Below are 26307 nucleotides of genomic sequence, written 5' to 3'. Positions count from 1 at the left end.
GAGGATTTGCCCTTGCTTGGCAGTTATGTTCTCACATCCTTGGACTTCTGTCCAAACTCCAGATCTCAGTCTTTCCCATGAAGGCCTGCCCTCCCACCACCTACTGTGTTGAAGAGAGCCCAGGGAAGGAAACTGGCTCAAAGCAATTGAGTTGGAATATCCAGTAAACAAATTCGCATTGGTACAATTTGGACTAGGAGAATAAGAAAGAAGTAAACAAGGTAAGGAAGGAGTATTGAGACCAGTCTCCAGCCTGTACCACATGCTTGTCAAGTGAGTGTTGTCATTGTACTTGAAACCAAGAGATGGCAAAAGCAAGATCAAGGAGTGGAATCTGAGTGGTGGAAAACTGAACTCTTGGGGAAGCCACTTGGTCATGTGAAAAGTAACTCAACACCCGTTATCTTGGCAAGAATGTGCCTGCCATTGCCAACCTGCCTTTGATTAATGAACAGAACCCATAAATAAGAAATGAGCTGGAAACTGCCAGGAGAAAGCATTAATATGCTGTACTGCAATCATTGCCAGGACTGAGTGGATATTGCAGGGCTCAGAATATTTGACTTACTGCTGCCTCCATGATCATTTATTCATTGATTTATTCAGCCAACACTCAGCAAAGACCTGTCTTGAGGCAGCCAGGGAATATAAGTTCTGGGGTTATAATGGTGACATTTCCACTCCTTCACTGAGCTTGCACCTCACCTGGGAAACAGACAACAATTACCCATGTGAGATAAATGCTGTGATAGGAGGTCAGGGTTAGGGTCTGGAGCAAGGGACATTTACTGAGATTGGAAGGATTGAGAGGAGCTGGCCAGACAAGGGGCAAGGGGTGGTTTATTGATTGATTTTGCAAAGAGTGATATTTGTTTCTTCTTTAAATTTCTTTCTAGGATGTTCAGTTCTTCTCCACAATGAATGAGTGTCACTATGATAAGCAGATGGACTTTTTTTATAACAGAAGCAACACTGACAGTGACACCGCCGATGACTGGACAGGAACGAAGCTTGTGATAGTTCTATGTGTTGGAACATTTTTCTGCCTGTTTATTTTCTTTTCTAATTCTCTGGTCATCGCAGCGGTGATTAAAAACAGAAAGTTTCATTTCCCCTTCTACTACCTGTTGGCTAACCTAGCTGCTGCAGATTTCTTTGCTGGAATTGCCTATGTATTCCTGATGTTCAACACTGGCCCCGTTTCAAGAACTTTGACCGTCAACCGCTGGCTTCTCCGCCAGGGGCTTCTAGACACTAGCTTGACTGCCTCCCTGACCAATTTGCTGGTGATTGCCTTGGAGAGGCACATGTCAATCATGAGGATGCGGGTCCACAGCAACCTGACCAAAAAGAGGGTGACGTTGCTCATTTTGCTTGTCTGGGCCATTGCCATCTTTATGGGGGCGGTCCCCACACTGGGCTGGAATTGCCTCTGTGACATCTCTACCTGCTCTTCCCTGGCCCCCATTTACAGCAGGAGTTACCTCATTTTCTGGACTGTGTCTAACCTCCTGGCCTTCTTCATCATGGTCGTGGTGTACCTGCGGATCTACATGTACGTCAAGAGGAAAACCAACGTCTTGTCCCCACATACCAGTGGCTCCATCAGTCGCCGGAGGACCCCCATGAAGCTAATGAAGACAGTGATGACTGTCTTAGGTAAGAGGAGCCCAGGGAATCATTCTTCCCGTTCATTCAGCACATATTTATTGAGTATCTACTGTATATAAGGCACTTACTAGGGAGTAGGAATGCAGCAGTGAACAAGAACAGATATAAATCTCCACCTGCCTCCAGCTTATACACTAGTAGGGGAAGACAAAAATGAGTATTCTAATAGGGAGAAATAAAATGATTTTATAAAAATGTTAAGATAACATTTATAAAATAAGAGGTTGATGAATCTTATTGGGAAAATTAAAGCAGGGGAGGGAGATGAGGAGTGCTAAGCAGGTATAGTTTGCAATTTCAAAAAGCACTGTGTGGACCAGCTTCATCTAGAGCAGCGGTTCTCAACCTGTGGGTCGTGACCCCTTTGGAGGTCAAATGACCCTTTCACAGGGGTCGCCTAAGACCATCGGGAAACACATATATAATTACATATTGTTTTTGTGATTAATCACTATGCTTTAATTATGTTCAATTGGTAACAATGAAAATACATCCTGCATATCAGATATTTACATTACGATTCATAACAGTAGCAAAATTACAGTTATGAAGTAGCAACGAAAATAATTTTATGGTTGGGGGGTCACCACAACATGAGGAACTGTATTAAAGGGTCGCAGCATTAGGAAGGTTGAGAACCACTGATCTAGAGGATGACTTTTGAGCAGGAACGTGAAGGTGTTGAGGGAGCCAAGCTCATGGATGGGGAAGGGCGTTCCAAGCAGAAGATGCAGTAAGCACAGGGGCCTGAACAGAAGGAGGCCAGCATGGCTGGAGTGGTGTGAACTGGGGAGAGTAGGAGGAGATTAGGTCAGAGGCCTGAGGATAGAATGGGGCAACTCAGATTATTTATGACTATGTCATGATCCTACTTAGGTTTTAATGGCCTCTCTCTGGCTGCTGTTTTGAGAAAATGCTACAGTGGGGCCAGGGCAAAAGCGAGAGAATGTCTTACGAGGGTGCTTTCAGTACTCAGGAGGGATGATAGTGCTGGGGACCAGAGGGCAGATTGGAGTGATGAGGTCTGGTCAGATTCTGGATGTTTCTAAAGGTAGAGTTGATAGGTAAGGGATGAAGGAAGTGAGAAGAAGAGGGGAAGGTGGGGAGTGTTATTTACTGAGGTGGGGAAGACAGAAGAGGGGGAGATTGGGGGCAAAGTCAGGAGTTTGGTTTTGGACAGACTAAGTTAAGGATCTGTTAGACATCTCAGTGGAGTTACTGAGTAGGCAGTGGGATGTATGAATCGGGAGTTCAGGATTAGGCATGGGCGAGAGATCTATACATGAGAGTCACTGAGGAAAGAAATTCTATTTTAAACCACAAGACTGGATGGAGATGAGAAGAGGACCCAGGAATGAGCCTCAGGACACTCCAATGTGAGGAGGAGGGGAGGCAGGGGACAGCCAGCGAAGGAGCCCCAGAGGGTAGCCAGAAATCCCGGGAGAATCTGGTGGCCCAGAAGCCAAGAGCGGGAAGCCCTGGAGGATAGGCAGTTTCAGCAGTGGAGTCCTCCTGCGACATGGAGTCTGATGTGCTTATGGGGTTTAGCAGAGTGGTCGTATTATAAGGACCGTGAGAAGACTGAATTTAGTGTAGCCACGAGCCCAATCCGAGCAAAATGAAGAAGAAAATGGAGGGGAGGATTTAGGACAACTTCTGAGAAGTTTGCTTTGACCTGTGAGCCCTGTACCATGAAGTCACATTCAGTGCAAAGAGTGTTCCCTTCATTTTGTTTTTTCTATGGCAGATGGCTTGTTGTCCCCCAATTCCAGTCCTGGGTTACAGGTAGAATTTGGGATGTGTGGGCAGATACCTTTGTGGTTTCCCAGGCCTTGTATTTGAAGTTTGGAGGCCTTTCCTCACCATGGCTGCAGCAAGGGGGACTGTTAGTGAGAGACCCAGGAGTACGGTCAAGTCCCAATGTAAAGGAATTAAAAAATGAGTTCTCAGGAAACCATCCACATTAGAGGAAATAGGGTGTCTGCAGTGTGGTGTGGAAACCATCATCATGTCTCTATGTCCTAAAACTGCTAGTAAGATTTACAGATCAGCAGACACACAGCGTGATTGTTAAAATAATTTCCAACTCAGGATTTATTTTTGTTAACTAGTATTTATTTATTGGTATATTTATTATTATTTTTGTTACTCCTTACCCAAGGATATTTTTCCATTGATTTTTAGAGAGAGTGGAAAGGAGAGGGAGAGACAGAGAGAAACACTGATGTGAGAGAGAGACATCAGTTGGTTACCTCCAGCATGCACCCTGACCAGGCGGGGGAACCTGCAATCAACGTATGTGCTTTTGACTGGATTTGAACCTGGGACCCTTCAGTCCATGGGCCGACACTCTATCCACTGAGCCAAACTGGCTAGGGCTTAGTTAACTAATATTTATGTAGTGTTTCATACATGTCAAACATTGTCCTAAGTATTTTACATGTATGAACTGAATGCTCATGGCAACCTCATGAGGTAGGTACTACTATTACCCCATTTTCCAGATGGGGAAACTAAGCAGAGAGTTCAAGCAGCATGCCCAGGGCCATTTGGCTGTTACTAGTGGAACCAAGACTGGCCAGTTGGCCTTTGGAGTCCACATGTTTAACACACACTCTGCAACTACTTTTGGTTGTTTGGACTTTTTACGCGTCTCATCTTTGTCCTGTCTTCTGCTTTGACCATCTCCTCGTTCTTTGAGTGCCTTCACAAGAACATAGACAAGAAAAAGAAAAGAAGGGGTCGGTTAATCAATGGTTCTGCTCTTGAGCGAGAGAGGATATTTTTGGTAAAGAGTAAAGTTTGTTATTTACTGGTAGTGTGAATGGACTCTGCTGCTTTCCCTGCTTCACTTACAAACATAATCGTTTGCTTGGCTATGTGTCTTGAGCAATTACCTGCCCGATTAAGGAGAAAACTTAACTTTTTCAGTATATGATATTCACATGCAGCATGAGATAGAAGAAACTTCTATAATCCTAGGTGAAGAGAGTAGGACTCTGTGATGTGGTCATGGTCACGAGCTTTGGTTTCTTAGGTAACTTTGTCTGGACCATAAGGAAGAGTTTAAAATAAAGCAGCTGTGTGGTTTTGGTAGGTGTGGTATTGGATAAAGGAAACACTGGAATAAAAAGTGAAATTGCCCAGTGGGACAAGAGAAGTCGTGACATTGAGATGCCACAACATCAGGGAATTGGTTGATGAGAGGAAGACAGTTTGGTGTTGACTTGGGGAAGTTCCTCAGTGGTGAGACTGAGGGATCTGCTGGAAGACGGGAAGTCTGGAGACCAGGGAAGTGAAACTGAAGAGCTAGGTGGTCTGAGGTTTTGAGCTGATTTCTTTGGATAACAGAAGATTTGTTTGGGGTTTGAACCCCAACTCTGTCATTTTCTACAAAGGTGATCTGAAGCACGTTAGCTCACCTTTTTTGGTTAAATTTTCTCATCTGAGGTGGAACAGATAATCTTTAAGTTCTTTCAATGTTATAAAATTCAATGATCCTATTATAACCAAAGGTCACCAAAGCTGATACAGAGTTCTGTGAATTGACTGTGTATCAAGCACAGAGTCTTCTTCCATGAGAGCATCTACCATAGCGTCCGCTCAGGGGGGAAGCTGCTCAGTTGCTCTGTCTGATACATGGAAAAATTCAGTTGCCTGAGACAAGTGTCTCCCATGTGATAGTGTATCAGAAAAATCAACAGTGCCGGCATCTACCATTATGGTTGTCACTGGTGCTGAGTATATGGAAATTAATAACTTAATGCTTCTTTCTATAATGATTACCCGATTTAAATAGCTTCATAGTAAAATACTAAACCTTTCTATTTACTCCTTGCTACGTATGTTGTAAGAAAGGTTAATTTAAGATTAAATTTTCTTATAAACACACCTTTTAAGTATTAGAAAGTCAATCAATGCCTATTAGCTGTTTGTTAAACAGCATCTAAGAGGCAAAAGGTTGCATGAATTCAGTGAGCTGAATCTCATTTCAGAGAAGGGGGAAGGGATGGACAGGCCTATAGAATTTGGGGGAGACTTCTTAGAGCACTTGGGATGTGATCTGGAAAAAATAAATGGAGTTTGTATGGGCAGGAAGGAAAGACATTCTAAGTAGGAGAAACAGTATAATCAAAAGTGTGATGGTAGAAACATCTAAAGCTTTTGCAGTACCACAAGGAAAGCCCTTAGGAGCACAGATGCATGTTGTGGTACAAGGAGAAATAGTTCAGCTGTGAGCTGGGAAAGTTTAGTTGGCCATCCTTTTGGAAGGAGAGAGGTAGACCAGAAGACTTGTGTGTTTCTCTCCAGCTTTAAGATTCTGGTTGGACACAAAGCATGCAGAGCTGGATAGGGAGCAGATTCTTTCCTCATTGAGGGAGGTGCAAGCGTGAGGATGGTGCTGTGAATTTTAAATCTGTGCATGATTGGAAAGGCATCTAGTCATCGTGTTCCCATCTCAGCAGCCCTGGGGCAGAATGCTTGCTCACTTCTGGGTTATGAAGTGTGATGGGCCCTTTACATGAAAGAAGTTGTTTATTGAATGTTCTCATCGCAAAGGCATTGGGGACATAGGATCTTACTTTCCACAGGGCACCAAGACCCTGCCCAAGAGAGAGTCCTGTGTTTTGGAATTCTGCTTGTCGGCATGCTAATCATCTGTAGCAACCAAACACACAAGGAACCCCCCGTGGAAAGCTCTCCTGTACCATCAGCACAGCATCAAGTGAACTGAGCAAACGGGTGGTTTGTTTCCCAGAAAATGGGCTGGACTTGCTTCTATTTTGCAATGACTTGAAATGCAAAAGAAAAGAAAAGCTGAAGGGATTCGGGAATTACACTTTTGAAATCTTCCATGAAGCTTCCTGTCTCTTAGGGTGGTGTTTTTCAAACTGTAGGTTGTGAACCACTGTCAAGTAATGAAATCAGTTTGGAGATTGTAACTGACACTGTTTTACAATGTGTGTGTGTGTGTGTGTGTGTGTGTGATGGATTATGGTATAAAATGTATTTCTTACTATGGATTAGGGTCAAGAACGTCTAAAAAGTCAGGGTTTTAGGGTCAAGGTTTCTTTTTTGGCCAATAAAGAACTGAACTCTTTTATAATATGAGAAACATTACAGGTAAGGGGCTTTCAAAAGATCTGTGGTAATTGAAAGACAGAGCTAGACGCTTTTCTTCTCATTCCTCCCTCCCACCTCTCCACTTAGATCAGTACTCCCTCCCGTTTGCCTTCTCTCAGGGGAGGGAGGAAGGAGGTAAGGCGGTGGTAACAGAAGAAATGATATTGGGAGTTCTCATGCTGGGAAATGGGTGAAATTAGTACCATAAGGAGCCTTGCTAGAGCACTCCTGACAATCATACGTGACATTTATGTAACATGGTGTCCCTTTCAGTGTTTTAAGGCATTGTTCTCATCAAGTCTCACAGAAATCCTGCAAGGGAAGTGGGGATGATGTTATCCAGTCTTGCTGCCACTCCCCTAGATGCACCCTGTACTCAGCCGTAATTAATTATTTACAGTTCCTCGTTTTGCATCCCTAAGCCTTTGCCCGTGCTGGAATACCTCTCCTCTGGTTCTGCCGGGAAACTCCCATCCATCTGTAAGACTCAGCTCCAGGGCCTGTCTTCTCTGAATCTTTCCTTGCCCTTCGGACTTCGGGCCACCTGTGTGTTGTCTATACCGTAATCTATGCACTTCATTGTTTGCCTGCCTTTATTTTTAACTAGAATGTGTGTTCTTTGAAGTCAGGGACTGTACCTTATCTTTGCATCTCTAACATGCAGCACGCTGTCTGTAACACACTTGCTGAGATTATAACAGGTTGAATAAATAAGGAAGTCGAGGTTTAGGGGAGGTATGTGGCTTTTCAAAAGCAGGAACTATAAGTAGGACCCAGGTTTCCTCACATGCAGCCGGGCGGTTGGCTCGCTCTGGCTCTGACATGACCTGCCTATGAGGTCACCAGGCTGGGGAGTGAGGGAGCGTCTCACTTTATAACATGGGAGACAGGTCTCAGAAGACCACGTGAGAGTGCTACACAGGGAAGAGGAAAACAAATGAACATTTCTGAGTGCCTACCACAAGGAGGTCTGCATGTGACATGCTTTCAGGATTTTATCTTACTTAATTCTCATAGCAACTCTGCTGATTTTTTATAGACGGGGAAACTCGGGTAGAAAGCATCTGGCCCGCCGACTCTGACTGGTATAAATAATTATCGGTAATACTCATTTGGGCTCTATGTGGCTCTGGGCATTTTACATGTTTTATTTCATTTCATCTTCATGACAGCCCGAGGAGGGAGGTTCTGTTATTATTACCAGATGAGGAAACTGAGGCCCAGAGGGGTTCGGTGTCTTGCCCAAGATTAGAAGAAAGCAGAGATTAGAGTCCCAGCAGGTTGGCCCCAGGACCCCACTCTTCAAGGTTAGTTAGCAGCCGCTTGTAAGTTGCGGGGCTAGAGCAGCATCGAGCCAGGTGATGAGGTGTAGAGCCTGTATGTCCCTTGATTCTTAGTTAAGGTTATTTCTGTAGAGTCACTTGATTGCTCAAGGTTTAGCTCACTCTTGATTGGTTTCAGAGATGTAGCAGCATGGCAGTAACGGTCATGGCGTTATATCCCAGGACGGACAGCTCCAGTCTTCAAACCGTATGTTCACTGAAGTAAATGGCGAGAGGAGGGGCCCTGGAGTAGGGTGGGAACCAGATTAAATTCTGGCCTCGCCACTTCCAGGTTGTGTGACGCTGAACAATGTGCCTGCCCGCTTCCCCCTCCGTTAGATGGGGATGACAGCAGTACCTCTGGCATGGCCAGGTTTTGAGGGTACAGTGAGATAACACACACAAAGTACCTAGTGGGGCGCTTGGCACACAGTAAGTACTAAGCCACTCACATAATAAGCAGTAAGTGCTAAGGAAAGTAAGCTACTCTTAGGCCTTCGTTTGACCCTGAAGAGCCTTGCCCAGGATTCAAGCAGCGCGTCCTTTCCCCCAGGTAATGTCACAGGCACTGTAGGGATGGGGACTAGACACTTCCTGATGGCGCCATCATGGTGGCAGGTTTTGTAAAGTGGACAAGTAGCCTGGAGGAAGCTAACTGGGGGTGCTTTGCAGAGGCTACCAGACAGCTGGCGAATGGCACCAGCTTGGTTCCAGGGGACCAGGGCCAACATGTGGTCACCACCACCCCTACCCCCAGTGAAATTCTGTTAAAGATTCCACTTTTGCAACATTTATGAATGAAAAATTATAAGCGAGACCCTGACTATCAAGTGTTAGCTTAATAAAAATCTCATAACACAGCACCAACACCTGTGTGTAGATCGACGCGACAGTCCACGTAAGACACTGTCCTCATCTTGCTGATGCCACCTAGCAGGGTGCCTCGTTAGTCAGGTACTATTACCATCCCTAGTAGGATTGGAAATTTCACCTTTGTCAGAACAGAATGGGGTCCAGAACCCAGACCTTTTATACTTAAGTTTCTGTTTCTGAACTTCATCAATGAACTGTCCTTGCTCCATTTAAAAAAAGGGGGGGGGCACCCACACATGCACACATGCACACACATGCAGAAACCAGGAGTCAAAAGACACTAACCAGAGCCCCTGGGAATTCTGAACATTTGCTTTCAGCCTTTGTGGACTTACAATGGCCTCCGTATCACAGAAGCCTGCTCTCAGTGTTTGCTGCCTTGCATGCCTTAGCAATCAGATATCTGTTAAAAAAAAAAAAAAAAAAAAAGTGAAAGCTTTGCCTTAAGAAGTGCTGAGTGAGGCGATCAGCTTGTTGGCACACAGGAGCTGTCTTGTTGCTGTGCAGTCATGTCAGAATGCCTCATTCTTTTCACAGTCAAGCCGCCCAGGCACCAACCCTGAGTACACTGAGTCCAGGGTGTTCATACTTTTGTCTTGAAACAGCGAATCAAGGAGCATCTATGTGTACTTCAGGACATTGCAGCGGGGACGAGGGCCTTGAGGGAGAGAGGCAGTTATTCCAGGGCAAACTGTGAATGAGAGAGTGCAAACATAACCTCCTCCCAGTTGCTGCTCCTTGCGATTCTGCTTGACAGACCCCTCCATTCTGAGGGGGAGGATGGTGATTAAGAAACCTCAGCGTCTGATGTTAGAGGGAAGACAGCTTCAAATTAAAAAAAACAAAAAAAAACAAAAACACTCTTGCTCACCACCGCATCCCACCTTTTCAGATTGTCTCCACTTGTTGAGTACTCCCACCCCCACGGGGTAGTTCTGTCCCAGCCTCTCATCTGCTGCCTGTGGCCCTTTATCTCATGCCTGGCTGTTGGTTCTTCTTTTTCCTGCTTCGCGGTTGCAGATGCCTCCCTGTGAGTCACTCCCAGTGCAGAAGTCATTTTCCCAAATCGCCATCCTTGTTTCCAGCGTAATGACTGCTCTGCTCTCTTCCTTCCATTTCCTCCACACGCCCCTTCAGTCCTGCGCCTCTCGATCCACTCCAATCACACGTCCTCCTCCAGAACGTTCTTTCTAGCTTTTCTTCTTTTTAGAAACTTGAAACCCTCCTCTTCAGCTGGGACAAACAATGATTGAATATTGCCTGGGTGCAGGGTAAAGAAACACTTTTCAAATTCAATCTCCACCCCCCCCCCCCGAAATAATTGATAGGTATAATTGTATATATTTAAAGTGTACAGCATGATGATTTGATATACATGTACATTGTGGAATGATTACCAAGATTAAGACAATTAAACATCCATCTCCTACTATAGTTAATTCTGTTTATTTTGTTGTTGCTTTTGGGGTGAGAATACTTACTATGTACTCTCAGCAACTTGCAGGTAAACAGTACCGTATTATTAACCATGATCATCATGTCCTACATTAGATCTTCAGAATTTATAACTGAAATGTTGTGCCCCTTGACTTACATCTCTCATTTCCCCTCCCCGCAACCCTGACCACCACTACTCTACTCTGCATTTAGCAACTCCCGCCTTCCTCTCAACCTATCAGTATCCTCAAGCTCCTACAGGGGTCTTCATTCCATTTCTTTGGAATTGGCTTCTTTCTTTGCTTTGAACTCCACATATAAGAGATAGCATACAGTGTTTGTCTTTCTCTGCCTTGTCACTTAGCAGAGAAGTTCCATTACCCAGCGACGACCAACCCTGCTGCCAACACCCAGGCTCCTGGGAAGCTTAAGGGAATGCCTTCTCCTAGAACCTCCATTTCTGCCAAAAGGAGAATGGGATTATTACCTGTCACACCTCCAAGCTAACACCTGGAATAGCCTGGTGTGTACTGACCCCTTGGTAGAATTTTATCAAATCCGTGCTAATATTGTTTGTACTTAGAAAATGTTGGCCGAAACCGGTTTGGCTCGGTGGATAGAGCGTCGGCCTGCGGACTGAAGGGTCCCAGGTTCGATTCCGGTCAAGGGCATGTACCTGGGCTGCGGGCACATCCCCAGTGGGAGATGTGCAGGAGGCAGCTGATCGATGTTTCTCTCTCATCGATGTTTCTAGCTCTCTATCTCTCTCCCTTCCTCTCTGTAAAAAACCAATAAAAATATATTAAAAAAAGAAAAAAAGAAAATGTCCACTAGGGACTGTGCAACTAGTGTGTAGCTAAAGCACACCGGTTGGGTGGGAGTAGGGAATGAAGGGTGTTTACTAGAATCCCAACCTGTCACAGACCCAGGGATCTACAGAGAAGCCGGGAGAAAGGGCAGGCGAACCCGTAGTATTGGTTAGGGACACCAGAGGTGAGCAGCCCTTCTCCCTGTTCTGAGAGTTGTCCCTCTGGTCCAGCCACCCGCTCTCCCTCCCCACCAGATGGTTATTATGATTGCAGAGTGTGAGGAGGAAGGATCCCATTACCTTGAAGAATCAATAGCTGTTGAGAGATTTGCCCAAGGTCACTTTGTAAGTCATTGCTAGTGTGTGGCCAGAGCTCTGGCCTTCCTAGTTCCTGCTTCTTCTGGTGGCTGTCCCTTCTAGCCTGGTGCAATACACCTGGCCTCGGTCGCCTGCGTGACAGTGGTACACAACAGGGGTTGTTTGTTTCTATCGAGTCAGACTTTACTGCCCACCAGTGGGACTGTTTTAGCCTTGATGTTTTCGGAACAAGAAGAGATTTCTGCTTTTTGTACTTATTCATCATAAACATTTATGGAGTACCTACCAGGTTTTAGGCAGTATACAAACTAAAGATGCGGCCTCTGCCCCGAAGGCTATGCATGTGTGCTCATTCTGATGTTTTACGGTTCTCCGGAGACGGCCAAGGTCTATGAGTCAGTGGTTGGCTCATGTGCGAGACAGATTACTCAGAGGCAGATCTGCTCCACATGGCCTTTCGTATCTACAACTTATAAGGGATCCTTTTTATGGGCTTATCTGAGGAAATAGGCAACTTACCAAAAAGAAAAGATAACAAAGAAATACACACAAGCGTCAAGTTGTAGGCATCGGGGACGGGGACGGCACCAGGTGTTAGACCCATGGAGTCAGACTGGCAGTGGGTTCCGCAACCTTGGTACTTGACTTCCCGCTGGGAAAGAAGTCAGAGCCAAGACCCAAACAAGAGAGCATTTATTTGGTAAGTCGCAGAGGTAGAAAAAGTAATTCCTAGAATAAATGGGCTTAGGAAACAACTTATAGAGGTAAAGGGAGGGCCTTGGAGCTTGGGAGTGAGGAAGCCAATGGTAATGCCCACGGCAGGGAGAGAGAGGGAAGGGGAAGGGGAAGGCACAGGTATGCTCCCCATGGGGAGGGCTACTGGGTTTTCCATCCTAAAGGATTTAAGGGCGGAGATTTTAGGGGCAGTCCCCAGGAAGATCTCAATAGAATATTCAGCAATTTTCCAGGCGTGTCCTTTTAGGGTTGTGGTCTCCCCGGATTGATTGGTTGGCCAAGGCAGGGGATCATTATTCAAGGCAGGTGGACCTGAGGTCAACCATGGATGGGGTCGCTGGCCTGATTTTGCTGCTTTTCTGGGCCTGGAGCTGAAAAACAACTGAGGCCCAGATGTTATCTCTGGGGAGGAAAAGGTCAGGGGGTCCAAACGTCAAGATCAGCCATATGCTAGGGGAGAAAAGGTCACCCTGGGGTCAGGGTCCCACCCGTCAATTGTCCATTGGTAGACACCTGGGGCTTTCCATCCTGGTGACCCTGGCCCATCGTCCTTGCTCTGCTCATGTCTGTCTCACTGCCTATCACAAAGTGAGGGGAGTCCAGGCAAAAAAGTGCTGTGGATTTTTTGAGGCCTCCTTGAAGAGGTAAGATTGAGCCAGATCTTAGTATGACAAGTGCAGAGGAGAGGGCATGCAGACAGGAGAGGCAGGGTAGGAGACAGGCATGCACATAGCTAGGGAGACCTACGGCCAGGAATGCAAAGCGGGGACAGGGCAGACTGGCTTCTGGAATAAGGGGTTTGCAGGATGCAATATGGTTTGAGAGGCATTCTGGAGTCAGAGAATAGGAGGCCTTGAATCCTAAGATTGTGTGGACTTTATTGTCAAACACCCGCAGAGAGCAGTTGGGCATCTTGTGTTTGTGAATTGGGCCTGAGGTGGGTATGATGCAAAACAACAAAATGAACAGAATTAACTACGTGAGGCGTTGGATGTGTTAAGTATCTTAAGACATTCCTCTCTTTCGTGCCACCAGCTGAAGCATCTTCCTAAAAAGGGTGACACATGTGACTAACTGGATAGATTCAATTTTTGTTAAAACGTTATGCAGGCCAAATTCAATAGGTCGGTGGCCAGTCTTCAGCCCACAGCTAAATTGCCTTATCTGGCAGTGGAGAGCGCCTGTAGGATCTTGGGGGTACTGGTGGGTTGAGAGGAAGGTGGGAGTTGCTTAGATGCAGAGCAGAGTTTTAGAAATATGGGAGAGAGAGAGATATCATGATGGGGACTGCTGGGAGTGGCCCAGGGCTCTGTGGGTTGTAGGTGGCTGAAGTGCCAGAGAGAGAGAGGCAGAGCTGGCCAATCATAGTAGGCACTGCAGGAAGGTACATGTGTGAGCAACAGGCTGAGTCTACACAGAGAGGGGGAGCAGTGGGAAGCCCAGCAGGGGCTGTGGGGAGCAGTACAGTGGGTGGGTGTGAGCTTGTTGAACTTGGGCAGGAGGCAGAGATGGAATAAACAGCTGACCAAGGTCCCAGAAACCTGGAAGCAGGGAGCAGGTCTCCACCCTGAAGCAGGTCTCCACCTTGGAAACTAAGATGCCTTTTTAAAAATATATATATTTTTGTTGACTTTGGAGAGGGAGAGAGAGATGGAAACATCAATAAAAAAAAAAAAATCATCAATAGGCTGCCTCCTGCACAGCCCGTATCGGGGACTGAGTCTGCAACTGGGCATGTACCCTGATTGGGAATCGAACTGGGACCTTCTGGTTCATAGGTTGACACTCAATCACTGAGCCACGGCAGCCGGGCCTAAGACTCTTTAAGCCTTTGAGCTTTGCCCTTTCTCACCTCCCAGCTGATGTCAACTTCCTGCTTCCTTCTAACCAAGAACATCGGAGACATCTGGCATGAATATCCCTTCACCAGCTTAGCCAGCCCACACAGGCCCTGTCCCTCCCTTTACTAAAGTAGCTTTCTAGTAAAGCTACTTCCCGCCTCCCCAGGAGCCTGTTCTCATCCTTATCTTTGCTCTCCTATATATTTGACCATTAAAAAATATAGCCCCTGCCCTAACCAGTTTGGCTCAGTGGATAGAGCATTGACCTGTGGACTGAAGGGTCCCAGGCTCGATTTTGGTCAAGGGCACATACCTCTATTATAAGCTCCAGGGTGCATGTAGGAGGCAACCAATCAATGTTTCTCTCACATCGATATTTCTCTCTATCGTTCCCTCTCTCTTCCAGTCTCTCTAAAAATCAATGGCAAACTGCTCTTGGGTGAGGATAAAAAAAAAGATGTTGAAAACAAATAAATAATAAAATAATTTAAAAAATATACAAATATTTATAGTCCCTGACCTTCCCTTCCCTTTCTAACTGTTCTGTCTCTCTCCTTCCCTTTATTATCCTATTAATACCTGAAACCATGGTGGGCGATCTGCCGCCACCGAGACTGTGCTGAGGAAGCAGAGCCCTCCTGGTTGCCGAATTTAGTGACCTGGCTTGACTTCCCTGTGGCGCGGCTGCCTGCTTCCTGCTACAGTTTGACGGTCTCTTCCCCCTTCTGCTCCTTCTTTATCTGTTGGCCAGTCTCTCCCATCTCGGGCTATCCCTGAGCTGCCCTTTGCTCCTTTGACTCCCCATGCTCTCTGGGGAGGTGGTCGTACTCACCCCTGTGGTGCGGACCAGCGCCTCTGTGTGAGTGCCTCCCAGAGCAGCGTCCCCATCCTCAGCCTCTCTCTTGGGTCCAGATCTGTTTCCAACTGCCTGTTGCACACACACCTGGACGTCCCGCAGGCACTGCAGCCTTCATCTCCCCCATGCACCTGCCCCATGCGTTGTGTTGGATTTCTGCAGTGCAGGTCCCATCTGCCTCGTCTTCCAAGACAGAATGGTTGGCAGCGCTCTCTCTCTCTCTCTCTCTCTCTCTCTCTCTCTCTCTCTCTCTCCCCCCTACATCCAGTTACTGAACAAGTCTGCTGGAGTGGTGTCTCAGATGCCACCACCGCCCTTAGACAAAGCCTTGCCATGATGTTGCTTACCACTGTCTCTGTCTGCATTCCCTCCTCTGGTGTTACCTGCCCCTGGCCTTCTTCCATACCACCAGCTGAACCATCTTCCTAAAAAGCACAGTTAACACTGACTAATCTTTTCTTCTCTCCTCCTGCATACGAGATAAAGCCCAGATTCCTTAGCTGGTTTTCAAGGCCCTTTTCACAGTTCTGTTCCCAGCCTTCTTTTCCAAACACTTCCCTTCCCACACAGCCCATGCTTTCATTGTGCCAGGCTCTCCCCATCCTGCCCGTGACAGGTGCGCAGGGATGGCTTGATGCTCCTCTTGTTTTTTCTTAGCATGAATGGGGAACTCCTATCCATCTTTCAGGGTCCTTCCCTGAGATGTTTTCTGACTCCCTCAGGCAGCATTGATTATCCAGTGCTCCTGTAGCACCCTCTATATATGCATACAGAAATTTAGCTCATTTTATTATAATTTATTCACTAAATCCTCATATCTCTTGTCAGGGACAGGACTGTGTCTCTTCATCTATCTCCACAGTGCCTGGCGTACAGCAAGGACTCAAAAGTGTTTGCATAGTGAACTAGCAAACACATTCACTGGGTGGGTCCCGGGACAGGAACAGCACAGCTGCCCCAGCCTCGGTCCTTGTCCAGATCATGACCACAGGGCTGCTTCCACGGCCACTCAGGGCCCTTCTCACCAACCCTGTGGTGTCACAACATGATTCGCTTCCTGGGAGGCAGGGCCCCTATATCCTGGTTCTCACCAATGGACTTCTTTGATCCGGGGTGAGTTTGAAGAAAGTACCAGGTCATCCTGGGACTGGAATTGACTTGATGAGTGACTCTAAGGCACGGGTGGGCAAACTTTTTGACTCGAGGGCCACAATGGGTTCTTAAACTGGACTGGAGGGCCGGAACAAAAGCATGGATGGAGTGTTTGTGTGAACTAATATAAATTCAAAGTAAACATCATTACATAAAAGGGTACGGTCTTTTTTTTTTAGTTTTATCCATTTCAAACGGGCCGGATCCGGCCCGCAGGCCGTAGTTTGACCACGGCTGCTCTAAGGCATAAAAGATTTTTATTTTATTTTATTTCTTTGGGGATTAGAGGTTGAGGGGTCACCGGAGAGTTCCTGGTGATTATTATGTCTTTAATTCCCTCTTTCACAGGTTATCTGGTTACTTGGGAGGTGGTTCCATCAGGGCTACTGACAGGACTGGGCCTCTTGTAAAAAAAAAAAAAAAGGCAGGAAAAAAGTGCCACTAAAGATACTAAGATACAAGTTCTGTACTTTCTTCTGCATGTCTTCTCTGCTCACACCCGGGCTCTGTTGTGCCATCAGGCCACACTTACACAAAACAAGTTCAAGGATAAAATTACTGAGGCTGGCAAGACGGCCACCGCAGAGCTCTAAGCCAGGTGCAGGGCCCTGTGTGACCGGAGAGGCCACACACACACCGAGGCCGGCTGTGCTACTCACTGCACCCCCTCGGCCTTGCCCAGCCCAGGACCAAGTTACTACGATGCTGGGCACTTTGGGGGACTTAGGTCCCATCCATTTCGCTCCCCCAGGGTGACACGGGCCAGCCGGGTGCGTTGTCTCAGGATTGAGCTCCTTGACCATGAGAGGGATTTTCTTAGGGCCTCCTTGTCTTCTCCAGGGCAGGGCCTGTTTCCAGGGCGAGGCTCCTTATCCCTAGATGAGTGCCAGCAGGAGGTAGACTGAGGCTGTGCAGCTGAGACAGTCCTGGGGCTCCGACTTACAGCCCATACGAACTGGGTTCACCAGGAGTCAGGGAATGGTCCCTGCTCTGGGTCTGTTCTGAGCCTGCTTATCAGGGCCAGGACGAGGCTCACGCAATACAGTGTTATATCCAGACTGGCTGTAAACGGACTGGGCTCACCTCAAGCACCCCACGGAGGGGCCTGGTAGGAAAGAGCAGGACTTTCCGTGTGACTTGACCGGCTCCTGCCTTGGGAGGCCAGTGTTTTCCTCCCAGGATGTGTCCCAGCTCCTGGCTGCTGGGCTCCGTATGGTTAGCCCAAGGCTCTGTTGCAGGCTCCGGGCTCCAGAGGAGTGACACTGAGTTTATTCGTGAGGATTCAGACACTACAAAAGCAAAGTTCCTGCGATCTGCACGGCCCCTTGTATGTCTCGGGACACACGGCAAACTTAGGGACGCGGTCTCAGAGTGGAGTCAGTGTCCTCTTCCCGGGCCCGGGGACCATGAGGACGCCAAGGTGGCCAGCAGCCCGAGTTGTTCTGGGTGCAAACTGAATCCCTGTGCAGCTTAGACGCTAAAACTGTGGCTCTTCAGTAGCGCGGGATGGACCCTCAGAAGGACATAGAGGTGGTCCTACAGGAGGTTAGTGTTCATTTCTGGGGCGGTAACTGGCCTCTTCTCCATTTGTTCTGACTTGGAGGAGAAATGTTTCTGCTTTGAGGCTCCTCGCTGTTCGGGAGCGGAGCACTGGCAGGACCTGGAGAATCGTCAGGCTTCCTGGTCTTCTTTGCTGGGTTCTGTACAACGAGGGATCGTGCAGACCTGACTCCGGGAGCCTCTCTGAACGTGGTCCCCAGGGACAAGGCCGAGAACTGCCTGCTGGATCCTGGACTTCTGTCATCTGGGAAGGGACCGCGGCTAGCCTGGGGCCCCACAGGGACAGTCTGGGAGTTCTTAAATGGAAGGCTTTCTAGGATTCCCTTCAGCTCAGGAATGAGGTAACAAGGAGAGTTCTCTGCTGGGGGGTGGGGGGGAGGGAGAATCAGGTCTAGGCCTGCCACATAGGGAAACTCGATGGCGGGCTCCGCCTGAGGGGCCTCACAGATGGTGGGGTGGACGGGCTGTGGTCTTTAGGATCTGGCAAAGAAGGACGGAACCTCTAAACTGAGGAATTCGCTGGGGCCTGAAGCCCCTCTGAAGCCCTTTGGATTAGGCTCTGGGACCTGGGGGTTTAAGGACAGCCTCAGGAGGCAGCAGGGCCTCAGGAGAGAGCAGCCTTCCTGGATCATACAGAGACTGGCTTCACTAGGCACCGATGTGCAGAGAGCACAGCCGAGCGGGGGGCATGGGGCTCACCAGCCAGAGGCAGCCTTGGACAGTGGGAAAGGGAGTGGACTAGGGCCCGAGGGTTCTGCAAGAGAGGCCGTAAAGTCCCTTAAAGACTTACTGGAGTACTGATGCATGTCTTATATTGACCACTCAGGGGGCAGTAGGCTGAGAGCTTCTCCCAAGCTGGGCATGAAAGGTAAGATGTAAAGCTCACCGCACTCATGTCTCCAGAGGAGATACATTCTCTACCACCCTGGTCTCCTCCCAAGTTTCCCAGAAAGCTCTCTGAGCTTTCCCTAGGCATGTGAGGTCATCCCCTGACCTCTCACAAATGGCCCCTGGGATCCGGGGCCTACTTAGGTGGAGCTTCCCTAACACCTCCAGGCCAGGAAAGGCCACAGAGTGATGGCAGGACCTGCACTGAAGCTTACGGACGGACGTAGTACAAGTGGGGCCGCCCCGTTCGGATGGGGAGCACTTGTCCCCTCGAGCTGCCCCTGTCTGAGCTCTGCAGCAGATGAAAGGCTGGGCAGCTGGCGGGCTGGGCCAGGGCTGCTGGAGCGTACACTGGCTGGATCTGGGCAGCACACAAAGGCCCGTGCCTGCTGGTACAGGCAGAGCTGGGGGAGTGCCATGGGCACATCAGTGTAAAGGGTGGATCCCGGGGGACAGCATAGCAGCATGGGCCCCAGAATAATGCCTAAGGGCCACCCAGGAAGGGTTGGGGTCCAGGCAGGACAACAGATGCCACTTCCTCCAACAACCAGGAGCCGCAGGCCCCCTGGGGATGAGCAGGAAGTCAGGGTCAGGGGAGACAGTATTACTCAAACTATTAACGCAGGTGGTGGGAACCTGGGTACTGACCTGGCCAGGCTGGGGATCAGGATGGGTGGATACATCCTCTGAAGGGCCCGCAGGTGCCTGAGAGAGTGACAGGAGCTGGGGAGAGGCCCAGCCCCAGCAGACCAGAGTATCCAGCAGGTTACCATGGAGACATAATTAGAGGGTGAAGATGTAGTAGACACCAGTGTCAGGGCTAAACTGAGGCTTGGGGTTCCTCAGGTTCCTCCTGACCACAGATGGGCTCTTGTTGGCTCCAAGGGCTTGGTTTGGAGGGCTGCGGAAAGAGGCCCAGACCGGTACTTGTAGGAATGTGGTTTCAGGAGGTGGTGTGGTGCTTTGTGTCAAGATCCTTCGGGCAGCATTTTGAGCATGTGCACAAGTTCTCTCCCGTCCTGTACACACAGACCAGATTCTAAATCAGAGGACTGCTGATCAAACCCTCGAGTGTCTATTTTGAAGAAATTTCTTAGGTATTCCGAATATCCTCATCCATGCAGAAACCCTTGAGGGGCAAGAGTTACTGTGAAAACAGTGAGAACGGGAAAGAAAGATGGATTTTAAAAACATTAAAATGGCCCAGCCTGTGTGGCCCTGTGGTTGAATGTTGACCTATGAACCAGCAGGTCACAGTTCAATTCCTGGTCAGGGCACATGCCCGGGTTGTGGGCTCGATCCCCAGTAAGGGGCGTGCTGGAGGCAGCCTATCAATGATTCTCTCTCTCCCTCTCCCTTCCTCTCTGAAATCAATAAAAATGTATTAAAAATAATAAGAAATATAAGACATTAAAATGATAGACGCCTCAGGAGGTGGAGACACGTTGGGCGAGAGGGGAGCAGCAAAGGATGAATCCAGCTGGCTTCAGAGTTTTACATTTGAGTAACTGAAAGAAGAAAGAAAATGGTCGTTTAGAAATGAAAGTTCATTGAAATAGAGAGGCCCCAGGTGGAATCTCTGCTATTCCTAGAGAACAGAAGCTATCATTTCTTTAAAACCTTTGGAAAATCCTCTCCAAATCCTGCCTCTAGGAAAGTAAACCACAGGGTAGCCCCTCAAAACTCTCAGCACGTTGAAACTGCATACTTGCAAATCAGGGGCCCATCTATTTAGTACATTTGCGCTTTTTTGCTTGTCTAAAGAGACTTCACACATTTTTGTCATTGCCTTGTTCTGTTAGTTATTAGGAATAAACTATTTTGTTAGGTTGGAATGAGCCAGTTTGAATTTGTTTCACATCTCATTTGTGCCGACACCAATGATCCCTTTGTGGGTAATGAAAACAATTTAATGGTGTGGTCTGAAGGAGAAAACAGTATTACTCAAACTATTAACGCCAGGGGACTTCTCACTGACCTCGCACAATGACCCGCAAACTGTGCTTCCAATATTATTGCACTCTTGAGGAAGCAGGGAATGAAATCTTGCCCCAAATTATGTTAGAGAATGCTTCCTATGGAAAAGTCATTAAGAGAGAAGGCAGAGAGATATGAGTCGCTATAAACGAGAGGGGAGAAGGGACTTCTGAAATTAACCCAATGGCAAGGTTTATAGTTTTGAGCCGCACGTCTGCAGCACCAGTGTGTCTGAATGGGGCCCGGGAGCCTGTGGGTGTAGCATGTGGGAAATAAAAATTGCATGGGGACTGGAACTTTCAAAGAAGTGCAGATTAGGCCCATCATTTCTAACTTTAAAGCTCCGCGTTGGGTGAACTTTTTTGACTTAGGGACTGGAGCATCTCCTTTATCTTTAGATTGCACAGAGCGCTGTACGTGGTTGGGCTCAAGAAATGTTTATTGAACTGAATTATCTAAGCAGAGAAGCCTTTGGAAGACAGTCTTTTATTGCTGCGAAACATCCCTGGATGACACTCCCAAGGAAAAGAGAATAATGATTATTCTTTAAGAAATAACATCTAGGGGCAGGGTAATGGGTAGTTGCCTACTGTTTCAGCTTTAAAATGCCTTTTCCACACTTAGGAAAATTTATCTTTTATGATCAATAAACTTACTAGCTTGTTTATTTTCTTACTAGACCCCCTGGTGCTGGAAAATTAATAGAACTTTGTAACATTGGGCTAAAATGTGCTTGCTTGAAGCTGGGGGAATTGGAGCCCACCTGCCTTATTTGGAAAGGGGGCCTCTTATTCGAAGCCTTGGTAAGAGTAGTAACTTCTAGGATTGTGGCCATGTGGAACAGATAGGACATGCTGTCCAGCCCTCGTGTTTGTACACCTTGTTTGTCGATAACAGTAGCATCGCTGTAACAAGCGAACCTTTAGGAATTCCTGGTGGATAAAGTCTCCCTTTCCGCTGTTTGGTGCAGTGAATCACTGCCTCTGCTTTCCACGAGGCTCATATTTCCTCCAAGTAAAGACATGTTCGTTTCATCAAAGCCAATACATTTTCATATTTTTTTTAAAAAAAAAAAATCTTCAATATTCTAAAGAGGTTTTCCTAAATTGTTCTGGTTTCTGGTTTTAGATGCATCAAAGCATTTATTTGAGCATAATTAAAACATTAACTGAGATGATGGACTGACACACTTTGCAGGATAAGAAACACAGATTTTCCCCTGGAGTTGTATTTTATTTTATTTTATTTTATTTTATTTTATTTTATTATTTTATTTTATTTTATTTTATTTTATTTTATTTATTATTTTATTTTATTTTATTTTATTTTATTTATTTTATTTTATTTTATTTTATTTTATTTTATTTTAATTTAATTTTATTTTATTTTATTTTATAGTGGCAAGGATGCTCATTACTGCTCCTGACTCTATCCAGTCCCTTTCACCCTGTAGGGGTCATAGTTCACAGAGCCTTGTCAACTACCTTCTCTCTGATGAATGGGATGGCACAGGGTTTAAAGTCTGAGTATTTGATTCCTGTCCTGCTGTCCAAGAGAGAAACTTAATTTCTCTCCTCCCATCTTTCCTCACCGGTACCAGTCATAACACAAAGCCTCCCGGAGTGTTTTCTTAGGAGTAAATTAAATATAATGCTAACAAGAAACTCAGACAATAACATAATGGCTTCTTGGAATTCATGGTTTTAAAATGTTTTCAAAATGCTCCGTATGCATTTAATTTAGCCACCCAGTAACCCTGAGCAGTAGACAGGACCAGAATTCCTAGCCTCATTTCATGAGTTAGGAATAAATAAAACCTAGAGAGGTGACAGAATTTGTTAATCTAACTGTTGAGCGCAGAATGTAAATAGTTTTATAAATATAAAGATGCTTTGGCACCTTTTAAAACTTCTATCAGCTCAAGCTAGTAAAACCTGTACTTCTATACTGCACCGCCATTACTGCATTTTGTCATTCAGTTCTTTATTGATTCTCTAAAGGGAGCCGATTGGGTGGTTTGGTGGGAGATGGGACAGGACCAATAGGAATGAACCTCTTGATTTCTACTATCCTGGGCTTTGGATTCGATGCGTCTGCTGGTTGACTTGGCCTTTCAATGCTCAGTGGAAGAAGTCCAAACCTCCAAGACAAGATGAAGGCATTTCAGTACCATGAACAGGAAGCTGGGGGCCCAGCAGGAGCTGAATGTACTGCTCCTGGGGGTGAACTGATTCTCTGTACCAGTAACCAGTCCAAACAGAACCTGACAGACAAGAAAGGGGGTACAGAAACATGGTGGGTTTATGGGCCGGTTAAAACCACTTCTGTTAGTAATCAGTCACTTTGTGATCAGCATCCTTTTGGGGAACATTCTTTTCAGTGTGTTAATGCTTAAAAATTACCACCTGTCAGGAAAAAAAAACAAAAAACTTTAGCTTGAGCCCTGGCTGGTGTTGCTAAATGGTTAGAGCATTCAGCATGAACCAAAGTGTCTGGGGTTCATTTCCTGGTCAAGGGCACATACCTAGGCTGCAGGTTAAATCCCTGGCCCTGGTAGAGGCCTGTGTGGGAGGCAACCAATCCATGTGTCTCTCTCACATTGATGGTTCTCTCCCTCTCTCTCTCTCTCTCTCTCTCTCTCTCTCTCTCTCTCTCTTTCTCTCTCACCTTCCCTCCCTCCCTCCCTCCGTCCCTTCCACTTTCTCTAAAAATCAATGGAAAAAATATCCTCGGGTGAGGGATAACAACAAAAAAATGCATTAGCTCCAGAATGATGTTTAAAACCTTTATTATTTTTCTTGAATGTAGTACTTGCTTGTTGCTAAAATTTACACATTATAGAAATGTATGATTTAGAAAGAGAAGTCTCCTCAGTCCCCTCTATTTAGAGAGATCAGACCCATGGTTAACAGTTTGATACGCCGTCTTGCAGACACTTTCCCTGCAAATAATAAAAGCATGTATGTACCACTCGCACACTCTTAGTAATGGTTTTAGTACAGATGTGTGTTCTTAATATTCATACTAGTTCTCCAGCATGCTTTTTTCACTTGACAATATATCTTGAATATGTTTTTAAGTCAGCATCAACACATCTAATTCTCTTCAGTGACTGTGTAAGATTACATTGTAGTCCATACTGAATTGTTGATATTTTATGGGCTACTTCTAATTTCTCACCATTACAAATAGTGCTGCAATAGGCATCCTTGCATATAGATCTTTGAGCATTTGTGGGACTTTTTTATGGACAATATTTTTCGGGAATTAGTAGGTCAAGAAAATGCCTGTTTAAAATTTTTGTTAGGTATTTCTAACTTGTTCTCCCCACAGAGATTATCAATCCCCATTCCCATACACAATGCAGTAATCTTTTGCTTTCCATCAACACCTAACACCAGTTTTAAATTTTTTTAAATTTATTTTTATTTTTTTAATATATTTTTATTGCTTTCTTAGAGGAAGGGAGAGGGAGATAGAAACATCAATGATGAGAGAGGATCATTGAGTGACTGTCTCCTGCACACAACCCAGGCGTGTGCCCTGACTGGGAATTGAACCATGACCTCCTGGTTCATAGGTAGACTCTCAACCACTGAGTCACGCTGGCCGGGCAACACCAGGTATTTATAATGCACATACCTTTAAATGACGCATTTCTGCTTTAGCACAAGATATTTGAAAGCATGAGATCTATTTATCTATCACCCCCTGTCAGCATATCAAGGGCAGGAAGCATAGAGGAGCACATTAAAGCTGACGAGGAGATGAGCACGTGTTAAGTTAGAAATTGAGATATTTGGCTTCTATTCCTGTTCATTCATTTAAATAGGATTGACTGCGGGCCAGGCCTTATTGAGGCCCTGGGAACAGAGTGATACCTAGAACAAAGTCCTTGCCTCCAGGAGCTTACATTCTAGTGTGGGTGAACCATAAACAAGTGACTTAGAATGAAATGTCAGGTCGTAGTAAGATCTCTGGTGAAAAATAAAGCCGGGCAGGGATAAAGAGTGACAGGCAGAGCTGGCGGGAGGGGCAGCTGCTTTAAATTGGGCGGCTCTGGGTGGTTCCCTGCTGACCTGATGCCTGAATAGAAACTCAGACACAATGAGGGCTGAGCCCAGGGATGATGTGGAGGGAAAGTTCCTTCCAGAGCAAAAGCCCCGAGAATGAAGCGATTTGGAGGGCTCCAGAAATAGCCCCAAAGCTTCCCTGACGCGTGCTCTGCCAAAAGGGAATAGTTGGGCTGCTCGCTCTCAGGAAGGCCACGTTCAGGTGAATGAACATGTGAAATGCCTGTGTCTCCTTAGAAGAGCAGTGCTGTCGGAGTAGAGTAGGATTTTGACCAGTAAATTCCATCAGGGAGTGTCTGCCAGGCTCAGCAGCTGTGGAGCTCCTCCCAGCCTCTCTCCCCAGCAACAGGACTGTCTGCACTGAAGCGTATAACAGGGCCGTGCGGACCCACTGCCCCTCCGGCAGGGAGAAGGGGAGACAGCGCACTCGTGGCGGATGGGTCCTTCCTCCTGTTCCTTGGCGTCGTGAGAGCCCAGTTCATTATTAGATGTGTTTTAATACAACTGGAGAGAAGAAGTCACAATTGAAAAGGAGGCTTGTTAGAGGATTGCCACAGAGAGAAGCTGCCACTCACCAGGCCTGGGAATTTCTCCTGTGTCTAAAGACGGGTCACTCCCCCCCACCCCCACCTTTCCCCTGACTCAGTGACTCTGGCATGGCCTGAGAACAGCAGCCAGGAGACTGAGGGGTGGCCGTGTGGAGGGTGGATGAGGAGATGGTGAAAGAAGCAAAGGCAGTTGTGAATGTGAGGTTGAAGGCAGGAGTTAGAATTTTCTGCAGGCACTGGACTTTGGCTGAACCCTGCTACTAAGCCAGGCTTGGCTTACTTCGAGTCCTGTGAACACCAAGACAGGAGTTTGCTTTCCCTTCAGCACTTGGTCCCCTCCTTTCAGCCTCATCTTTTAAGGAAAGGTGAAATGGACTTGATATAAAGTTACAGAGGCGTAAGCAATGCTTACTTACTGGGTGGCTTACGTTTCCCGAACACCGATTCCTCCATGTCTCAACATGTAGTGAATCTCTTTTCTCTGCTCTCCTGTAAGTCTTATGCAAGAGGGCTCCAACAAGAAAAACCTCCTTGTGAACAAAACAGCACCCCTGGAAGACTTTGAAATCCGTGCCAAATGTGATATTGAACTTGAAATTCAAACATAGAACTGTTATTATTATCTTCTGCTTCGAAGAGGAACTCCCAATGCTACCCTCCTTTGCCTACATACAGAAAAAAATGTGCTTGCTCATGAGTACGTTAACAGATAATTGTTTAAATGACAATTTTTAAAGAGTGCTATGAATGAACAGGCTGATGGGGTTTATAATCTGCTAAAATACTCTTCATTTTATTTTAAAAAACTAATCTGCTGAAGTGCATTTCTTTAATACATCTCTTCAAAGCTCTAGCTTATGAAGCTAATGGAAATGTAAGGAAAATGCTTTCTGCTAGTTCGCTTGCATAGCCATATATTATAGGTTGTTGGTTTTCTCATGGTTGCAAACTCTCTGGGAACTTTCTGGCTTTTGACCAGTAACTGAACTTTTTTGCCTGAGACTCTAACATTATAGCAAATGCTTGATATGATAGTGGTGGTTATATCATATTTGGAAGAAACTATATATATTTCATGGGTTGGTCCTTTACTTAAGTATAGAACTCCATTCGTGTGTTAACTA

General features: G+C 46.5%; 1 protein-coding gene across 1 annotated transcript in view; it reads left to right on the top strand.

Moving 5' to 3' along the window:
- LPAR3 (lysophosphatidic acid receptor 3) overlaps nt 1-26307 on the top strand; it is an 83137-nt gene that overhangs the window by 26429 nt on the left and 30401 nt on the right. The window contains exon 2 of the mRNA XM_036351621.1: nt 897-1659. Within this exon, the coding sequence (XP_036207514.1) occupies nt 918-1659 (742 nt within the window). The 5' untranslated portion in view covers nt 897-917. The remainder of the gene's footprint in view (nt 1-896; nt 1660-26307) is intronic.

This window comes from Myotis myotis, unplaced genomic scaffold (genome assembly GCF_014108235.1).
Source record: "Myotis myotis isolate mMyoMyo1 unplaced genomic scaffold, mMyoMyo1.p scaffold_m19_p_2, whole genome shotgun sequence".
Taxonomy (NCBI): Eukaryota; Metazoa; Chordata; class Mammalia; order Chiroptera; family Vespertilionidae; genus Myotis; species Myotis myotis.
This window is presented reverse-complemented; position numbering and strand designations above follow the sequence as displayed.